Raw genomic sequence first — 17,320 nt, forward strand, 5'->3', positions numbered from 1 at the left:
AGAAGTATCCTAAAGGAGCTACAAGAGATTGGCAGGGAACAGACTAGTTTCCAAAGTTGCCACAAACCAATCCTTAGCTTGATAATATGTGACGATGAATTGATGACTGAAGTGATTCCATGAATTTTTAATTCAGGAAATAATGTATCAAAAGTTTACTTTAATGGAAACCATAATTTCAAATAAATCATAATAATAGAAAAATTCAGTGTTCACTAAGTCCGCATGAGAAACATTTTTCAGCGTGTACATGCTATGCTAATTTAAATATTAATGATGATTACCTTTAATTTACTGTTTCAGCAAGCATACATGTAAAGACATACATTTTTGCCCTAAAAACTTCACACTTGCATGCCAGGTGTTTAATGTACTCACGCAGTACTGTCAGTTTAATCAAAATGGTCAAGCCCAAGTGAAATGTCATGTTAACTTAGTAACCAAAAGCTAAGTTCATTGGGCTATTTTGTTTTTAATGCAATGGTTCACCTGATGATGACTTTAAGTCGAAACCTTGGTCGTGTTTAATAAAATATATGTGGAATAACTAAGTATTTCTTTTCCGCTATGAATCGCTTCCACTAAGTGATGCCTCAAACCATTCTATCATGGTTGTAATTTTTAAATGAAAAATAAAATGAACATAATTATTATTTAAAAAGTTAAACATTGACATTCTGATCACAGTATTAATGATAAAGGGCCATATTATAATTGTTTTATGCTTGTTTGGAAATGAAAATGCACATCTTATATAATTAGTGTTATTAATGGCATTTAAAAAATCAGTAACACACAAAAGCATGGATGCACTACATTTTAAACTTTCACATAGACTAATAGTTTACAATTCCAGGAAAATACTGGCAGCATCAACAATTTTGCAGATATGTAATCCCAAAGCTTTCATACAAAAATGGACATAGTCACAGCACTCAAGAATATTGAAAGACACTAGAGGCAAGCTGCCTCTCATCAATTTATGAGTCATTATATGGCTCTTCAACCAATGCAAAACTATGCCCACTTCCTGCACCAACAGCTATTACTTTTCCTGGTTGGGCAATTGTTATTTGAGAGGGCATCAACACATTTTTGTCATCCCCAGTACCACAGTTTCCATGCTCATTCCAGCCCCAACTTAATATGGAGCCAGATTCTGAAAAAAATCAAAGACATAATTTGATTAAGAGTACAGAAAATGAACTTTACTCTAAAAATGCATGAAAATTAGTTTACATTTCCCAGCACCAATAAAAAATATCAAGGAAAAAGTGAAGAAGCTCATTCATGACAGTGACTGTTGAACAAAAGTAAACGATAAACTCTACTCTCACTAATGGTTTACATGGAAAAGAGAAGCATGTACTGGTGATTTCCAAGTGAGTAGTGGCATAATTAGAATAATTAGCCATTAATACTTTACTTACACTAAATAAAGACTTACAAAATAACTTAATTCACAAATATGGCTTGATAATCCAAAGTTATTGAAATTTTCACCTTGATGCCAACAAACCCAAGTATTTCTGACCTTTTAACCCACTTACCAGTTAAAACCACATTGTGTTCAGCTCCAACAGCCATTCTACGGACACCTTCCAGTTTATCAATTAACTGAGGCTTCCATGGTTCAGGTCTCATACTTTCATGGCACCCCAATTGCCCATAGTTATTTCTGCCCCAAATGATCAATGCACGCGAGCCTAAGTTGAGAGCAATAAGACATGACAGAAAACCTATCTATGCATACATGCATTAAGTAAAAGAATTACATTTACACAAACTTTGAGCATAGAGAGTATCAATATCACCAACAAAATGGTGACAAATAGGAGCATGTATGTGTACATTGACACTTTATGAAACATTGCAGGAGAAAGTAAGGATAATTCAAGGTAAACAATTCCTATTCCCCACATTATGGTGCCAAACTTTACTGTTATCAGGATAAATCCAAAGTACATATTTACACACTGCCATTTAGGCATTTCTTGCGGGACCATAATTCATTGGTTTGCAGATCTGAAAGCTCAAATGTAGGGTCTTATCTATATGAGTGGCTTATCACACTGGATTTGATCACTTTTACCACTAGATTTATAGGTAAAAATGGAATTAATTTTGTATGAATGACAGACTATCATACCGATTAACACTGATACCTAGGAGATTTTGGATTTCACTCGGGGTCAAGTACAAACATAATATTTACATTGTGATTTTCATGACATTAGTGCATAGAACTTCCTGATAAGCGAGCATGGATGAAAAAATGATGGTGCTCTAATACGTTCTTCAAATTTTGACTTACTTGTACGAGCTGCCATGTGGGTCCAACCACAATAAATCTTTACAACTTTATTGGCAGTCAGAGCTGGGTCGAAGGTAGATGAGATGTTAAGACATTGGGGTACGTGAATATTTTTCAATGAAGCAGGGTCAATGCCCAGCTGACCATGATGATTGTCACCCCACACCCAAATCCGCCCCTTATTATCAAGGGCTGCGGAAAAATGTAGTCCACAGGCTATTTGCACAATGTCGGACAATTCTGGAACTGAAATGTTAAGGGGTTTAATGACCACAGTTCCACAAAGTGAAATGAATAAAACTAAAAATTTGAAAGTCCAAATTAGATTCACTGTGAAACATTTACGGAACGAAAAAACTAACCCAGCAATATGTCTTGCTGGTGCAATTGTCAAGGGCCAATTACAAATGAACCTCAAAACTGCTATAGAATCAGTGGATGGTGAAATATAATTAGGTAATTTTCTCCTCCCATTCAAAGGAATACCAATTAGTATTGCCCAAGACTATTTCTTTCACTATGTGCATCCAATACCAGCAGTTTACCTCAAAATGTTACAACACAAAGAAAACTACATTACAAGTAATGAGACTTTCAATGTTTAATCATGAAGTAAGTAATGGTGAGTAGTGTTCTGGGTTTGGGATCAAAGCACTTCAAAAACCTTGGCTCTGTGTTAGTAGTCAAGGAAAATTCCACAGGTGGTGGTGGTAGGGAATAAAAATTTTTTGTTCGTTGAGGACAGTACCCTCCCATAGACTATAACCTTGACTTGGCGGAAGGGCTTGCTTGTTCCAATGATCCCTAAAGCAGAGCTGGTGGGAACAATGATAATTGCTCCAGATAGGGTCACCCATGCCAGATAGATCAAAGGTTAGGAGCCAGACAAAAGGTACACAGTACACAGAGCATCTGCTCTGCTCAGATGTACACAGAGCATCTGCTCCTTAGTGAGGCGCAAAGGCATCTGACCCCAGTGAGACAGAGATCGAGTGATGGTGTCACATTAAAAACACTATTGAGAATGGCAATGGGAAACCACCTCAATGAAGACTTTTATGATGGACAGTATAGAGAAAATGAGTCCTAGTAACTACAGCAGCACAGAAAATGCAGAAGAAGAAGACCAAATCAGTTAATGAAATTAAGAATACAAAGTAACTTTCCATTGTTCTTTATTAGCGTACAACCGGTTTCAACGCTCAAGCGTCATCATCAGGTACCTGATGACGCTTGAGTGTTGAAACCGGTTGTACGCTAATAAAGAACAGTGGAAAGTTACTTTGTATTCTTTATTTCATTAAGATGAATTTCCACAAGGTTGAGCCAGAAACAATTGAATACCAAATCAGTTAGAATAGGAACTTGGAATATTAGGACAATGCTGAGGACTGGTAAATTAGAGAATATAAAGCAAGAGATGAAAAGAGTAACTATAGATATTTTAGACCTGTGCAAGGTGAGATGAAAGGATAGCGCAACAGAATATTACTAGAAGAGGTAAAAGCAGAACCAACGAACTTTGTTCAGGGATACATGCTAACAAGCAATCATAAGGAAGAAGAATTAATAGGGAATACGATCAGTTAGAGGACATAACCACACGTGTTCCTGCAGAGAAACATTTAATAGTGATGGGGGGATTTGAATGCCACAGTAGTTGAAGGAATAGAGAGTGATGAGGTGGTGGACTATGGTTTAGGTACAAGGAATGACTGCAGGGAGAAAGCAATTGAATTCTGCAGGAGACAGGTGTTAGTCATCACCAACACTTGGTTTAGACACCACAAAAGGCATAGGTATACATGGAAAAATCATGGTGACTCAGAGAGGTATCGGTTAGATTATACTATGGTTAGGCACAGATTCAGGAAAGTGTGACCCATTTGCATTGTTTCCTGGCAGTGGATGCTGACTGATCACAATTTAGTACTCATGAAAAGAATCATCTCATTCAAAAAGATAAGGCAGGGAGGTTTTTGAAATGTGGGTGTGGAGAAGAATTGAGAAGGTGAAGTGGAGAGAAAGGAAAATAAACGAAGAAGTTCTAGGTATGGTAGGCGAGGAGAGGGCTTTGTAGAGATAAATCCTAAGGAGGCGGGAAAAATGGATGAAAAGCATATTGATCGGCAGTGGGATGTTGAAGATTGTGATAGAGGAGAGAATGTTAGGCAAATAGGGAAGGGGCAGGAATAGGAATGGGATGATGGAAAGGATGAAGGAGGAAGAAAATACATAGATATGAATTGGGGCCTGTTTGTAGTTTAAGATTTTGGGTTGTGTTTCATAAGGAGAAACAAAACATTTATTTCGTAGTTGAGTCCATCCAAAACCTACCTCAACTGGTAGACTACCTAATAGATAGATAAGGACAAGGGAAGTTTTCCCGGTCAACCTACAAGCCTATAGTGAGCAGTTATTGACCACTTGGATTGAGGAGATCACAAGGGGAAAATGTATCATCTGTTGTACATTTACAAAAATATTTGTGCTTAATTAGGAAAATCCTCTCTATTCATATCTGCATTTATGTATTATTAACCTTATTGTTAAATAAGTAGTTGTTATGGTCATGTAAATAAAGAATTGATTATTTATTTGTGGAGTCACCTCAGTTAAACTTAAGCACATTTCTACTGAAAATGATCTGTTTAAAATACCTTCAGTTTCACAGTATCTCTATTAGAAACAAATTTTCGTTTGCCAGTAGCATCATCAAGCAGCCAGGCATGGTGGTACAGGCAGAGATTGAACAGATTGCAACTGCCTAACTAGGTTGTTACAGAGAAAGGTCACTAACTTGACGAAAACTCATCTAGCATCCACTGGACTCAAAAAGCTTGGTAGGATATCAGTGTGAATATACAGTAAAATTATGACAGGAAATTTTCTGGCTGAATAGTTTTCATCATGAATTTTTCAATTTGAAGAATAATTAATAACAAGAACGAAATCAATGTGTTGTAACATACCTTCACGAAAATGCTCCAGTTCTTTCAAAGGTGCTCTAGTATGATCTAGAATACCAAGTTGGCCCTTAGATCCATTGCCACATGCCAAGACATGCCCATCCTTTGTTAAAACAAGTGCATGTCGTTGACCAGCAGCAACTTGCTTAAGGTCACCCAATCTGGGTACCTTCATTGGTTTTACAATTGTAGGATGCTGTAAAAAGTTTGATTAATGCTGACTTTCAAGCAACAGAACATGAATAAGAATACATAGTAACAATAATTCAGTAAATTATTTTTTCATTGAAATATTCAAATAATTGGTGCATTAAGTTAGTTTGCATACGATATAGCATGGGGGATTGGGATGGTGTGGTGGTTAACGGACTGGCTTCCCACCCTGAGGTCCCGGTTTTGAGTCCTGACTGAGGCAAATTTTTTTCAGTGGTATCCCGATCCCTGCTTAAGGTGCTTTGTGGAGGGCACTTTGAGAGAATACGCTGCCCATGGGATGGGACATTAAGCTGTGGACCCCTTGTTGCCTTTTGTCAAGAGTAGGCTAATGCCAATGCTGGGTTTTACTCCATCCTTCCTTTCCCGTCCGCAGTGGTGCAAATGACCTCAGCTGTCGGTCACCTCTCTTAAAACTAACACCACAATAAAGCACGTTTAGCTGATAATCCTGCCCAATTGATTGTACCAGCACACATGACTACATGGTCACCAATGTTGGTTATAATCAAGTGTTCATCCTATTTCTTTATCATCCCTACCAAAGTGTAAATGAGCTTTGTTTAAAAATAAAGACACTTGATTAATTAGACAGTGAAGTTTTTTTTGCCACAGAATTCATCAGGGTATGGGCTCACTGTGATTTGTGGTGCAATAGGGGGTGTGAAAGCATTTCAGAACGACTAATTTGCGATAGAGCATTAATTTATGATATGCATAACATAAAGATGAAGCAGGAATGCTCCAAGATGAATTTTCCACTATAACTTATCAGAAATGACATATTTTCACAAATAAAACTACAGGCAATTCTTATAAGTCAGCAAACAAAATCTGCGGAACGTCACGAGTAAGTCAACAATGACAGATGAGAATGACCGATCATAAAAGAAAAACATAAAGATACAAGATGCTGAGCATTGAGGACAATCCATTAAACCATTTCATGCATCTTGATGATGCACATGAAATATAGGTGGCACTAAAAAGGAAATACAAATATTCTACATTTGGCAGCCATTTTTATTTGTGAAGAAAGTAATACACATTACAGTAGCAGGCCAAATGTGTGACAATGTTGATGCAAACATGGATGTGGTGACTTTTCTTTGTAGAAAATGTCTAGATGATGATGAGGATTTTTTTGCAGTTTTGCAGGTGAGCTAACCAGAATGATACTCAGGGCAAGTCACAGCACTTTACAGTCAAGATGAAACTGTTTTGAAGACATTGCCAGTAAAATAATGGATCAATCCAGAGGAGAATTGAGACTGGAAAATGTAGGAAAAGTAAAACAGGGAAAATAAGTAAAATAAGATGTCGTTTCTTTAAAATCTGAGTCATTCATGCATTGGCAAATTCTTTGAGCTTAAAAATAATGCCACTAAAAGGAATAGGTATGACATTTGAAAAATCTTTGGAAGCAGTACATGACACCAAGCCACCCTCTAAACATGAGAAGAAATGAACTAGATGTAATTTGAAGGTTGGTGTATTGATTTCAACTGGCAGAACTGAAACATGCTATATAACCCACAACTAGATGACAAGTTGCTATCATCTAAGAGGATCATCATTATCATCAAATGGTATTAAGCATTTGATTTTAAGATGATAATAGAATGCCACAGGAATCAAAATAACATCATGCCTGGAGAATGTTGTGTGTATGGATCTTCATTGTTCAACTACTATACAACAGCGACTAAAAGATATAATAGGGCTTGTCTGGAGTTCAACAATTCGTTACATAGGCAACCAGGGGCACAAACGTCTGACTAAGTAGTCAGCAAAAGAGATGATAACTGATCTGATCCAATCTTTGCAAGAGAACGTTCTTCATGACTACAGCCATTTAAGTTCGTTTATAAGCAAATATTGCCACTCATTTCCCATATTTGATACAAGGGTGTAAAGGAGTGCCAGGATTCAAAGGCAGTGATAACCCAACTTGACTAAAAAGACAGTTAAGTCATTATAGGCACGATTTAATCTGTAGGTTCAATTGACAGAATTTTCAATTTCTCTAAGATCAATGCATTGTAGTTAATAAAATTGGAGACCAAAAAGGGGTGAAGGCAAAACTTACTTCATTTTTTGGAATGCCCAACTGTCCATCTGTGTTACGACCCCATACCAAAAGTTTGTATCCCCACGTTATACAATAAGATGAATCCCAACCACAAGCGATTTGAATGGCACGATCCTCTTCCTCCAAGCTCACTAAACCAAGTTTTGGATCAGCATCATTTTTTCCCTCGCATTCTTTTCTTCCCAACTGGCCTTTGGAATTCCTTCCACACGAAAATAACTCTCCTTTGGAGTCCATAATTAAAGTGTGACCTCCTCCGCCAACTATTGATATGACATCTCTCATTGCGAGAGCTGGATCATCTGACACTACTTCCTTTGGAGAGAGGCAGCTTTCAGATTTCAATCCTAAACCTAATTGACCATAGGTATTGGCACCCTGTAAATAGATATCAATGTAATACGAGCCAGAATAAATTACAATGCATCGCAAAATATCTTCAAGATTCCTACCCAAGCTAGCAATTTAAACGGCATGATGCGATAAAATCTTATGTCAGCAGGAAGACAACTAAAAATTTTCTAATAACTCAAATGCAATATCTTCTCTTCTGTGTTTGCTACACTTTTGCTCTTATGCCTTACAGCATGGCTATAGTACGATAGGAATGACGGCGGTGACCCAATGCTACTGTTTGTAAACTTCATACACATTGCCTTTGTTTCAAAACCCCCACAAGAGATGGCATGGGATGACAGGATATTTTCATTCAGAGCGGCAACGTAGGAAGTTGATTAAATAAGCTTGCCATAAATACCCTTAAACGTTCTTTCAGTTCAACTCGGCGAGTTTTGTGGGATAATATGACTATCTAATTTTATGCATTTATATTACAATTATCGGACTTTCTCATATAGTAAAGGCTGTAAGATAAAATTATATGTTTTAAATATTGGATAACCTGCTTTTGGTGGGAATACGAAGGCGGGTTACGTTATTCATGTATTAGTTATGGGAGCATGGGTAATTCAAAGGAGCAAATGTTGTCTAGATTTATGAAATGTTTATAGAATAGTCGTTTTAGCCTGTCGCCATCTAGAAATAGCAATGGACGAAGGTTCGTTGTTTATCGATCTTAAGGCAGTTAAAGGAGATCTTCTAAGGGGAATCTATGAGTGTTCCCAAAGAGGATTGATGAATAGCGCCAAATGGTATGTCAATTGTGTAACTCAAATTGTAATATAAGATTAGATTTGGGAAACTATTCGAATTACACGTATTAACTCATAAATTCCAGGCTTTCCGAGTTAAATTATGCAGTAAGTGAAGTGAAATTAGAAGGCGCTAAACCAAATTACTCCCAAGATGAAGTTTCGACCGAAAGTGACAGCTACCTCCTTGCCAAGAGCTATTTTGATCTGAAAGAATATGATAGGTAATGCACTTTTTATTAGTTACAATCTTAAATTTATATTTTTGATCAAACTTTATACTTTCTGTTATAGGTGTGCTTTTTTTACGGATTCATGTCGCGTACCCAAAACGAGGTTTCTCCACCTATACTCAAGGTATATGGCTAGCGAGAAGAAAAGAATTAACAACATGACTGAAAAAACATGTAAGAAATAGTTAATATCCTCTAGTTACTTGTATATTTTCGATTGCTCTTAATGTACACTAATTTTAGAGGTAACCGTTCTTTCTTTCCTGATTACCGAAATCGGTCAGTCCTGTTATTCTGAAGGCGATAATCTTAAGATTTCGCCCATTTAAGATAGAATTAGATGTTTGACAACAATAGTGTTGCATTTCTTCAATCGCTAATTTATTTTTTAGATCTAATTTATCGGCTTTGTATTTAATGGAAAGCCACTCTAATCTCAATATGACTCAAGATTTACGTCGAATACTTATAATGTTTAAGTCGCAACAGAATATGTTACATTGATTAATTTTGATTTTGTAGTATCCGCAGTAATGGAGCCTTCGGAAATGGGTCCATTGCGAGAATTAGCATCTGACCTGCGACGGGAAAGATCGGAAGGTACTGAGTGGGGCTCCTCGGGTCTTGATGGTTTTGGACTCTACCTACTTGGCATTGTAGCTAAAAGACTTGACTTATTGGCTGAGGCTGAAGAGGCTTTGGTCGCAGCTGTGAATGCAGAGCCAACTCATTGGGGAGCCTGGTTAGAACTGGCATCATTAGTAACGGATCGTTCAAAGGTAATATGATAAAAAATATTAATTTCCGTCATATGACATTTGCTTCCAAAAGAATGCCACGGAAAAATGTAATGTACATTAATACTGGTAATTGAACCTTGAGGGTTTGGTTTGCAGACCACTTAAAAGATATTAAGTATAATAGTAGTATTAAGTATTAGATATTAACCTCTTTAATGTTCAGTTGTGGTATCAATAATTTAGTATCGTTAGCACTAATTGATGATTTATAAATATTTGAAAAATTTTATCATTTAGAAGTTTTTGAAATGTGACGAAGTGATTATACACATATTTTAAGAATGTCTTATTTTAATTTTTATTAAAATTTAAATATAGGCCATCTGTCTATGCAACCTGCCGTACTGGCTTTTGCTTACTTTTCATACAGTATTCTTAAAGAAATGGAATTGTGTACTATGTTTTGTTTAGGCATTAGTTTTACTCACCAAACCATATTATTTAATTTTGATCCATCAAAGATGGAATTAAAAACATATGAAATGGGTGCCGGAATATATAGAATTTTCTATCAAACATTTTATGCAAGTCAAAATTTAACTCTGGTTGAATTGAATTTATTTTTACATTGGATAATGCCAATGACACCATAATGTAACATATATAATAGCAGCTTATAAAAACAGCATAAACAGATAAAATTAAAGAAACAGAAAACAATTGATATACTCACATGTGTTATGAGATCACAAAGAAGTGTCAGAAATTGCTACCATTTGTTGTGTGATGGTGTGTGTGGAGGTTGGAGGTTGTGATTTTAGATTAATCATTGACTGTTACATATTTTTCTTTTTATATTATAAAAGATAGATTTGCTATTAATAAGGTAATTACATTCTGTAGGGTTGGAATTTAGAATAAATGCATCAGGGTGTTTGGTACCTATTTTATCATCAATTCGCTAAAAAAATTATAATGCATGGAAATTGTAGGAAGTGTACTTTTCAGTAAATAACATTTTTTTGGTTGCTGGGGTGTCTTTTTGCCAAATTGTATTGGTAAGGAATTCTCGCCATGGAGGAGGGGTTCCCCAATGGTTGATAACCTTTGCTCTAGTCATTTGAATTCATTCAAAATTTTGTTTCATAATTGTGATGTTCATCAATGCATTTGAATAATGTAAGCAACTTGTCTGTTAGAAAAATAGATAGGGCGCTGTCCTCCCATTTTCTAGAAAAATATTGGATTAGGTTTACCATTAAGAAGTTTACATCTTGTATTATAAATTTAAACGTACATTGAGCAATGGAAAACACAAAGTTCACCCTAAGAAGTATTTTGAGGGCATGATTAAAAATGCATATTAGGGTGAGCCAAAATTTTTCAGTTATAATTAAATTATTTTTTCTTTGAATTTGTGTTACAATTATTTTCCATTGATGCAAATGTTGCATTTGGCATGCATGCATGGCATATTTGGAGTTCATTGGGCAATTGCTGCCTGTGCTGCAGTGTTGGCCAAAATTCAATTGAGTTAAAAAAAATTTGTTAATAGTCAATTAATGATTTTTGCTGTTATACTTATTATTACTGAACTAAGTTTCTTCATATAATAATAATAATAACAATAACAAGTTTATTTGTCCAGAGACTGCATCATACAAAAAATTGTACACATAGTATAGGACACGTCAAGGGTTTAAATATGACTAGGCACGTCAAAACACGTTAAGGCATTAAAATGTTATATTATATTAAATATAACAAGGCACGTCAAGACACATCAAGGCATTAGATATCACATATGATAATTAAATACGAGGGTCATCCGGAAAGTAGTACCCGTTCGTGCCGCATGAAGTGCTGACGACGCGAGTAGCCGCTGGACGAGGTCAGATAGCTTCAGTGGCTTGTCTGCCTTCTCTGAGCCAAGTTGCGTGACGCTAGCATTGCCTGTGTTGTTTCTGTGATTGTTTACAATGCTTGAAAAAATTGAGAACGCCGCCAGTTGTGAAGTGAGGGCAGTGATTAAATTCCTCAATGCAAGAAACGTTCGCCCATGTGATATTCATCGCCAATTAAAGGAGGTGTATGGAGACAATGTAATGGACGAGTCGTCTGTTCGGCGGTGGTGTCGCAACTTCAACATGGGGAGGGGGAACACACACGACGATGAGCGTTCGGGGAGACCGTCTGTCATTACAGACCAACTGGTGAGCTCAGTTGACGAATTCGTGAGGAACGATCGGCGCGTCACAATTGATGACATCTGTGAGCATTTTCCCAATGTTTCTCGAACAATTGTTCATGAAATTGTTAAACACCATCTGCATTATGCAAAAATTTGTGCAAGATGGGTCCCTCGCGTATCTCAATGAGCTGGCGGCGAAGGACTATGCAGCAGGAATACAGAAACTTGTCACACGTTATGACAAATGCCTTAATTTGCTTGGAGATTATGTTGAGAAGTAGTTTAAAGTATCCTCTTTCAAATAAAATTTTTTATGTTTGTTAATATTTACTTTTGTGTCTTTATTTCACGAACGGGTACTACTTTCCGGATGACCCTCGTATAATTATAGGTAATTCACGTACTTTATTTGACATACAATTTATGCTTACATTGTGATACATATTGTATTAATACAATAATATATACAATAATACGCAATGTAATACATATACCTATTCTAAGTTTCATGTTCCATGAAATTCCTAATAGAACAGAACAAATTCCTTTGAAGAAAAGCTCTCAATTTCCTTAAATAAATAGGCAAATGTTTGTGCTGGATTTCAGGTCCTCATTTAGCTTATTAAACATAAGGAGACCCATAGATTTAGGGCCTAGTGCGGTGGTTCTAGTTCTTACGTAAGTTCGGTGCAGATCATTTTTAGACCTGGTCCCATAGTTGTGAATACCACAATTTGTGTCATACATTGAAAGGTTTACAAAAGTGTACACTAGTAATACATAAATATAAATACATGGCAAAGGTAAAATGTTTAATTTCTGGAATAATGGACGACAAGGAGCATTATTCTCTGCTTTGACAATTAGGCATATGGCTCGCTTTTGAATTTTAAATATTGTGTCTGCAAGCGGAGAAGAACCCCAGAAAAGGATACTATATACTATACAGGAGTAGATATTTGCATAATATATTGACAAAAGGACATCCATTGTTACGGTAAACCTGATGCTTCTAATAAGGAAGCAAATGGTGTTCAGTTTTTTGCCCAGGTGACATATATGCTCCCACCAGGACACCCGCCCGTCTAGAACTATTCCGAGGAATTTTGCATGGGGCGCTTGGGGAATTAGTTTTCCACCTGATTCAATTGCAAAAGTGGCCATGTTTTTGTTTTTATTTGCAAAATAAAGTAGTTGGGACTTTTCCACTTTTAAATTCAGCTGATTCCTGATATATTCTGCATATTCAGTGATTGGAAACATTTCTATTTTTATACTATTGAGTTAGAAATTATAATGTGAATTGGACCAATCACATAATTCATGTTATAACAATTGACACACCTGTTCCCTAATACAACCATTTTTTAGTCATTGCTTCAGAGAAAGGTATACATTTGTAAAAGATTTCATTAGAACAAACATTTTGGTTGTTAAATGTCGTTAGGATTGATCAACATTCAATACAAGGTGAGCTAATATGGTAACATTGCTGCCAATCTATTTAACCAGGATATTTTGATGGAATATTGACCACTCTCACCACATTAATATCAACCACAGCCAACCGTATAAAAATTGGATATCTAGGTTACAGCCCCCAAAAATTCTATCTACGCCATAAATATTGCAACATTTTGGCAGTAGTTTGTATTCACATATGCTATTGTCTCTTTTTGTCTCCAGGACAACATCAATTTCTTATTGTGTGGGCTCATCAATGGAGTTTTTGTAGTTCTGCAAGGCAGCTCAATTTTGGCCCCATCATATACCGGCATATAGTGATAAAATAACTGGTTCATCCTTCGTAGTGCCAAATATGATTTCTGAATGCCTTTGCAATTGCTGTTGAAATCATTGCATCCTCAAACTAAACGTACACTCCTTAAACATTAACCTCAGACTGTCTGTCAAGGGTTTCAACAGCCAATGGTGCAGAGAATCAAATTTACACTCCACGAAGAAGCAAAATCTGACAATACTTCCCTCTTAATGTGCTGATAAGTGGAATTAACACAAAACCTTAAGCCTAACCTAAGACTGAAGCCTTCCAACGAGCCTCTTTAACCTCTCTGGTGTTGAAAAGATGCCTCTTGTGGGAATATACCCTACCCTATCCCATAAATATCTTGGAGAGTTTCAGGAATTGTAGATAATCATTTCATGTTTAAGGGCATGGTAGTCCAGTTGGTTGAGCACTGGGCTCCCCACTGGAAGTCACTGGTTATATTCCAGGTGATGGCTTTTGGCACCCACATCATAACCCAAGCTGTTTAGTTTCCAGATGTGAAATCATCCTGCGAAATGTTAGCCCAGTGTTATTTAGGGCTTTGCCGATTTTCCGCCAGTGGTCTTTTGAAGAACAAGTGCAATCTATCCATAACAAAATAAGATTTCATTTAAAAACAATTAAAAATCATTCCACTCTTAATTTTTTGGCAAATTTTGTATTAATTTGCTAGCTCAGAAACATCTCAGAAAAAATGCATGGAAAAGAATTGGAAAAAAATGAATGATCAATTTCTCAACAGACATCAGCATTCTGAGGTTGGTCATGGTGAAGCTGTGAATTTTGTTGATACAAGTTCAACAAAAACTTGTAAAACAGCAAAAGCATAAATCATCTTTGGGTTTCTATCTGTAAAATCTTGAGTGTGTTTGATGAAAGGAAACAGGGTAAAAATGAAAAAATTTGGGTTATCAAATTTAAAAAGGGCTTAAACATATCTTTTCCCATGGGACAAAAAATTTTTCATGCACATTAATTAATGCATCAAAAAATTTAGATGAAACGTGTTTTACTGCAAATGAAATAAGGACAATTTGCACTTTTCCACAGTTTATTTAACATACGACGCGTTTCAACTCACAGAGTCATCATCAGGTACAAGACAGTCTTGTACCTGATGATGACTCTGTGAGTTGAAACGCGTCGTACGTTAAATAAACTGTGGAAAAGTGCAAATTGTCTTTATTTCATTATGATGAACTTCCACGACCTCAAGCCTGAATCTGTTGAACTTATGTTTTACTGCATTCAATCTGTGATCTAATTTGGAAGATACAGCTTCTCAATCCTACGTTTTTTTTACAGATAGTAGGGATTTTAATGAATGCCTGGGAAATGAAATCTTTTGGCCTTTTAAGTTCAAACTTCTAATCATATATTACATTCAAATTGCTTTCTTAATAACAACTTCAAAATTAGCATGAACAAAAGTTCAATAAACCCACATACAACGTGATGGTTATGGAGAGTACAGAGTTGCATTTTTGGATCACAAATTCTTGGAATTAATTAAGAAAGATATCTTATGGACATACAATAACCTATGTACTGAAAATAATTTTGCATGAATACCTATGTAAAGGGGCCACACTAATCCTGGAGCATAGCATTGGATTACTGGGGCCCTGGGTTCAATTCCTGGGCACCCTCAGCTCCACCCAAGCTGTGTTATTTTTTGGGCACCAGATCTTCCTGGGAAACCATAACTGGCTCAAGGAATGGAACTGGCCCCCTTATCCTGATGTCTGAATTTTATATGTCGTCAGCCTTAGTAATGTGTGAACTCTTTCATCTCTCACCAAACCCTAGTTACAAAAGTTTCTCTAATCAATATGTAGCTATCTCCAAATATTATGAAATCAATGAAAGCTGTGTCTGGTTACTTGAAGTTATTGTGTTCCAAAGGTTTAAAGATTCCTTCGCCAACTATTATTGAGATTCTTAATTAATGATCTAAATAGAATAATGGCCAGTACAGGAAGGCTGTTTAGAAACAGAAAAGTTAATGATGAAACCACAAGCAAAGGATTGCGTTGATATTAATTATGATATTTTAAACAATTTTCTAAACTCATAAATTAAAATACACATTTCAATTTTCATCAGCTAAAATTTTATTTAATCTGGGGCAATGATTTTTGCACCTATACTGCTACCATATGCCAATTATTGGCGCAGAAGAACAACAAAATTGCCGCAGTGAAAACATAAATGGCTGCATATTTATTGCTGTGAAGGCATAATATTGTCATTTTTTGGAAATATTGTCTTGAACTTGGGATATCATAATTGGTAGCATACCTCTTTCAAGAGGAATTTGTGTAATTTGGCATTCCTTCCTTCGATGCATATGTCCTCTCTCTTATGTTACAGCTTTGTAGTTCCTCACAGGCTAGTGCCATCCCGTCTTGCAATGCCTATACAGGGGAATGGTTCTTGAAATCATTAACAACCTAGTTACTCTTTGAGAGAATGCAGGCACCATTAGGAGGAGACTCAAAAAATTCTTCCTCGTTTCACATATGGGTATCTGTGCATATATGAGATGACTGGGGATCGAGATGGTGCGGGGGCTAACGTACTGGCTTCCCACCCTGAGGGCGCGGGTTCAAATCCCGGCGGTGTTGAATATTTTTCAGAGGTATCTCGATCCCTACTTGAGGTGCTTTGTGGAGGGCACTTTGAGTGAGTACGCCGTCCGTCGGATGGGACGTTAAACTGCGGACCCCTTGGCGCCTTTCGTAAAGAGTAGGCTAATGCCGACGCCGGGTTTCTCTCCACCCTTCATCCTTTCCTGTCCATCCCCTATGGCGCAAATGACCTTAGCTGTCGGTCGCCTCCCCTAAAAACTACTACTATGAGATGACTTCTGAGGGGCTTCATAAGTCTAACAAAACTTATTAGCGGTGGAAAGCAATTCATTAGTCTAATAGTTAATGCAGGTCCAACCCAAAAAAGAAGGCTTCTGTGATCATTTCATGTTGAATTCAGCACCAGGTCTTTATATTGGTGAAGGCAGTGGAATAACTGATGAAAGACTAAACCTTTTGAATGAAAATTTTTGCTCCCATTACATTCTCAAGATTATCAGCCTAAAATTTGCTTTCCTAGTCACCAATGTTACAGCCTCACTGCCTGAATCGCTTAAATGACTCCTGTATACTTTTTTTTAGAAATTAAACTACTCTTGGTGACCTTGACTTCTTTTATGTCCTAGACTTGGGATGCCATTTTTGATAATCATGTTCTGCTATAATTTACTTGGAGTGAAAACCTGAATTTCAGGCTAAATGATTTTTACGATGAGAAAATTTAAAAATGGTGGAAAATGTTCCTTTTTAAAAATCTGAAAGCCCCAAAACTTTATCTCTGCAGGGAGTGGTAGTCCTTTGCTGCTTTTTTGTTCCTCAGCAAGTGGGGCTAGAAGGAGGTTTATTATTATGCTCAGATATTTAACAAGGGAGGAGTTTCTTAATTAGTAGATCCTGTTGCATAATTCAAGTGTTCTTTCTCAGGGGAATAATATCTCTTGACTGGCCTTCCTTATGACCTATCAGAATAGAGTGATTACAATGAGCTACAAATATTAATTAGAATAGTTTATATTCCAGTTCAATGTTCAACTTGA

General features: G+C 36.5%; 2 protein-coding genes across 3 annotated transcripts in view; one reads left to right on the forward strand and one right to left on the reverse strand.

The window, feature by feature from the left end:
- Positions 1-779: 779 nt before the first annotated feature.
- Positions 780-8,268, reverse strand: LOC139693844 (secretion-regulating guanine nucleotide exchange factor). Its single transcript, XM_071592147.1, has 6 exons — positions 8,041-8,268; positions 7,586-7,966; positions 5,287-5,479; positions 2,315-2,560; positions 1,551-1,706; positions 780-1,159 (listed from the first exon to the last, which is right to left on the reverse strand). The coding sequence occupies exons 1-6, from the start codon at positions 8,062-8,064 to the stop codon at positions 981-983; spliced, it is 1,179 nt and encodes a 392-aa protein (XP_071448248.1). The 5' UTR covers positions 8,065-8,268; the 3' UTR covers positions 780-980.
- Positions 8,269-8,555: 287 nt separating this feature from the next.
- The window catches only part of Cdc23 (cell division cycle protein 23), a 30,124-nt gene continuing 21,359 nt past the window's right edge, over positions 8,556-17,320 (forward strand). For both annotated transcript variants that reach the window (XM_071591772.1, XM_071591773.1), the window contains exons 1-4: positions 8,556-8,739; positions 8,826-8,963; positions 9,034-9,146; positions 9,495-9,751. In XM_071591772.1, the coding sequence (XP_071447873.1) occupies positions 8,636-8,739; positions 8,826-8,963; positions 9,034-9,146; positions 9,495-9,751 (612 nt within the window). In that variant the 5' untranslated portion in view covers positions 8,556-8,635. The remainder of the gene's footprint in view (positions 8,740-8,825; positions 8,964-9,033; positions 9,147-9,494; positions 9,752-17,320) is intronic.

Source organism: Hetaerina americana, unplaced genomic scaffold, assembly GCF_022747635.1.
Source record: "Hetaerina americana unplaced genomic scaffold, ioHetAmer1.1.p SCAF_5, whole genome shotgun sequence".
Lineage (NCBI taxonomy): Eukaryota > Metazoa > Arthropoda > Insecta > Odonata > Calopterygidae > Hetaerina > Hetaerina americana.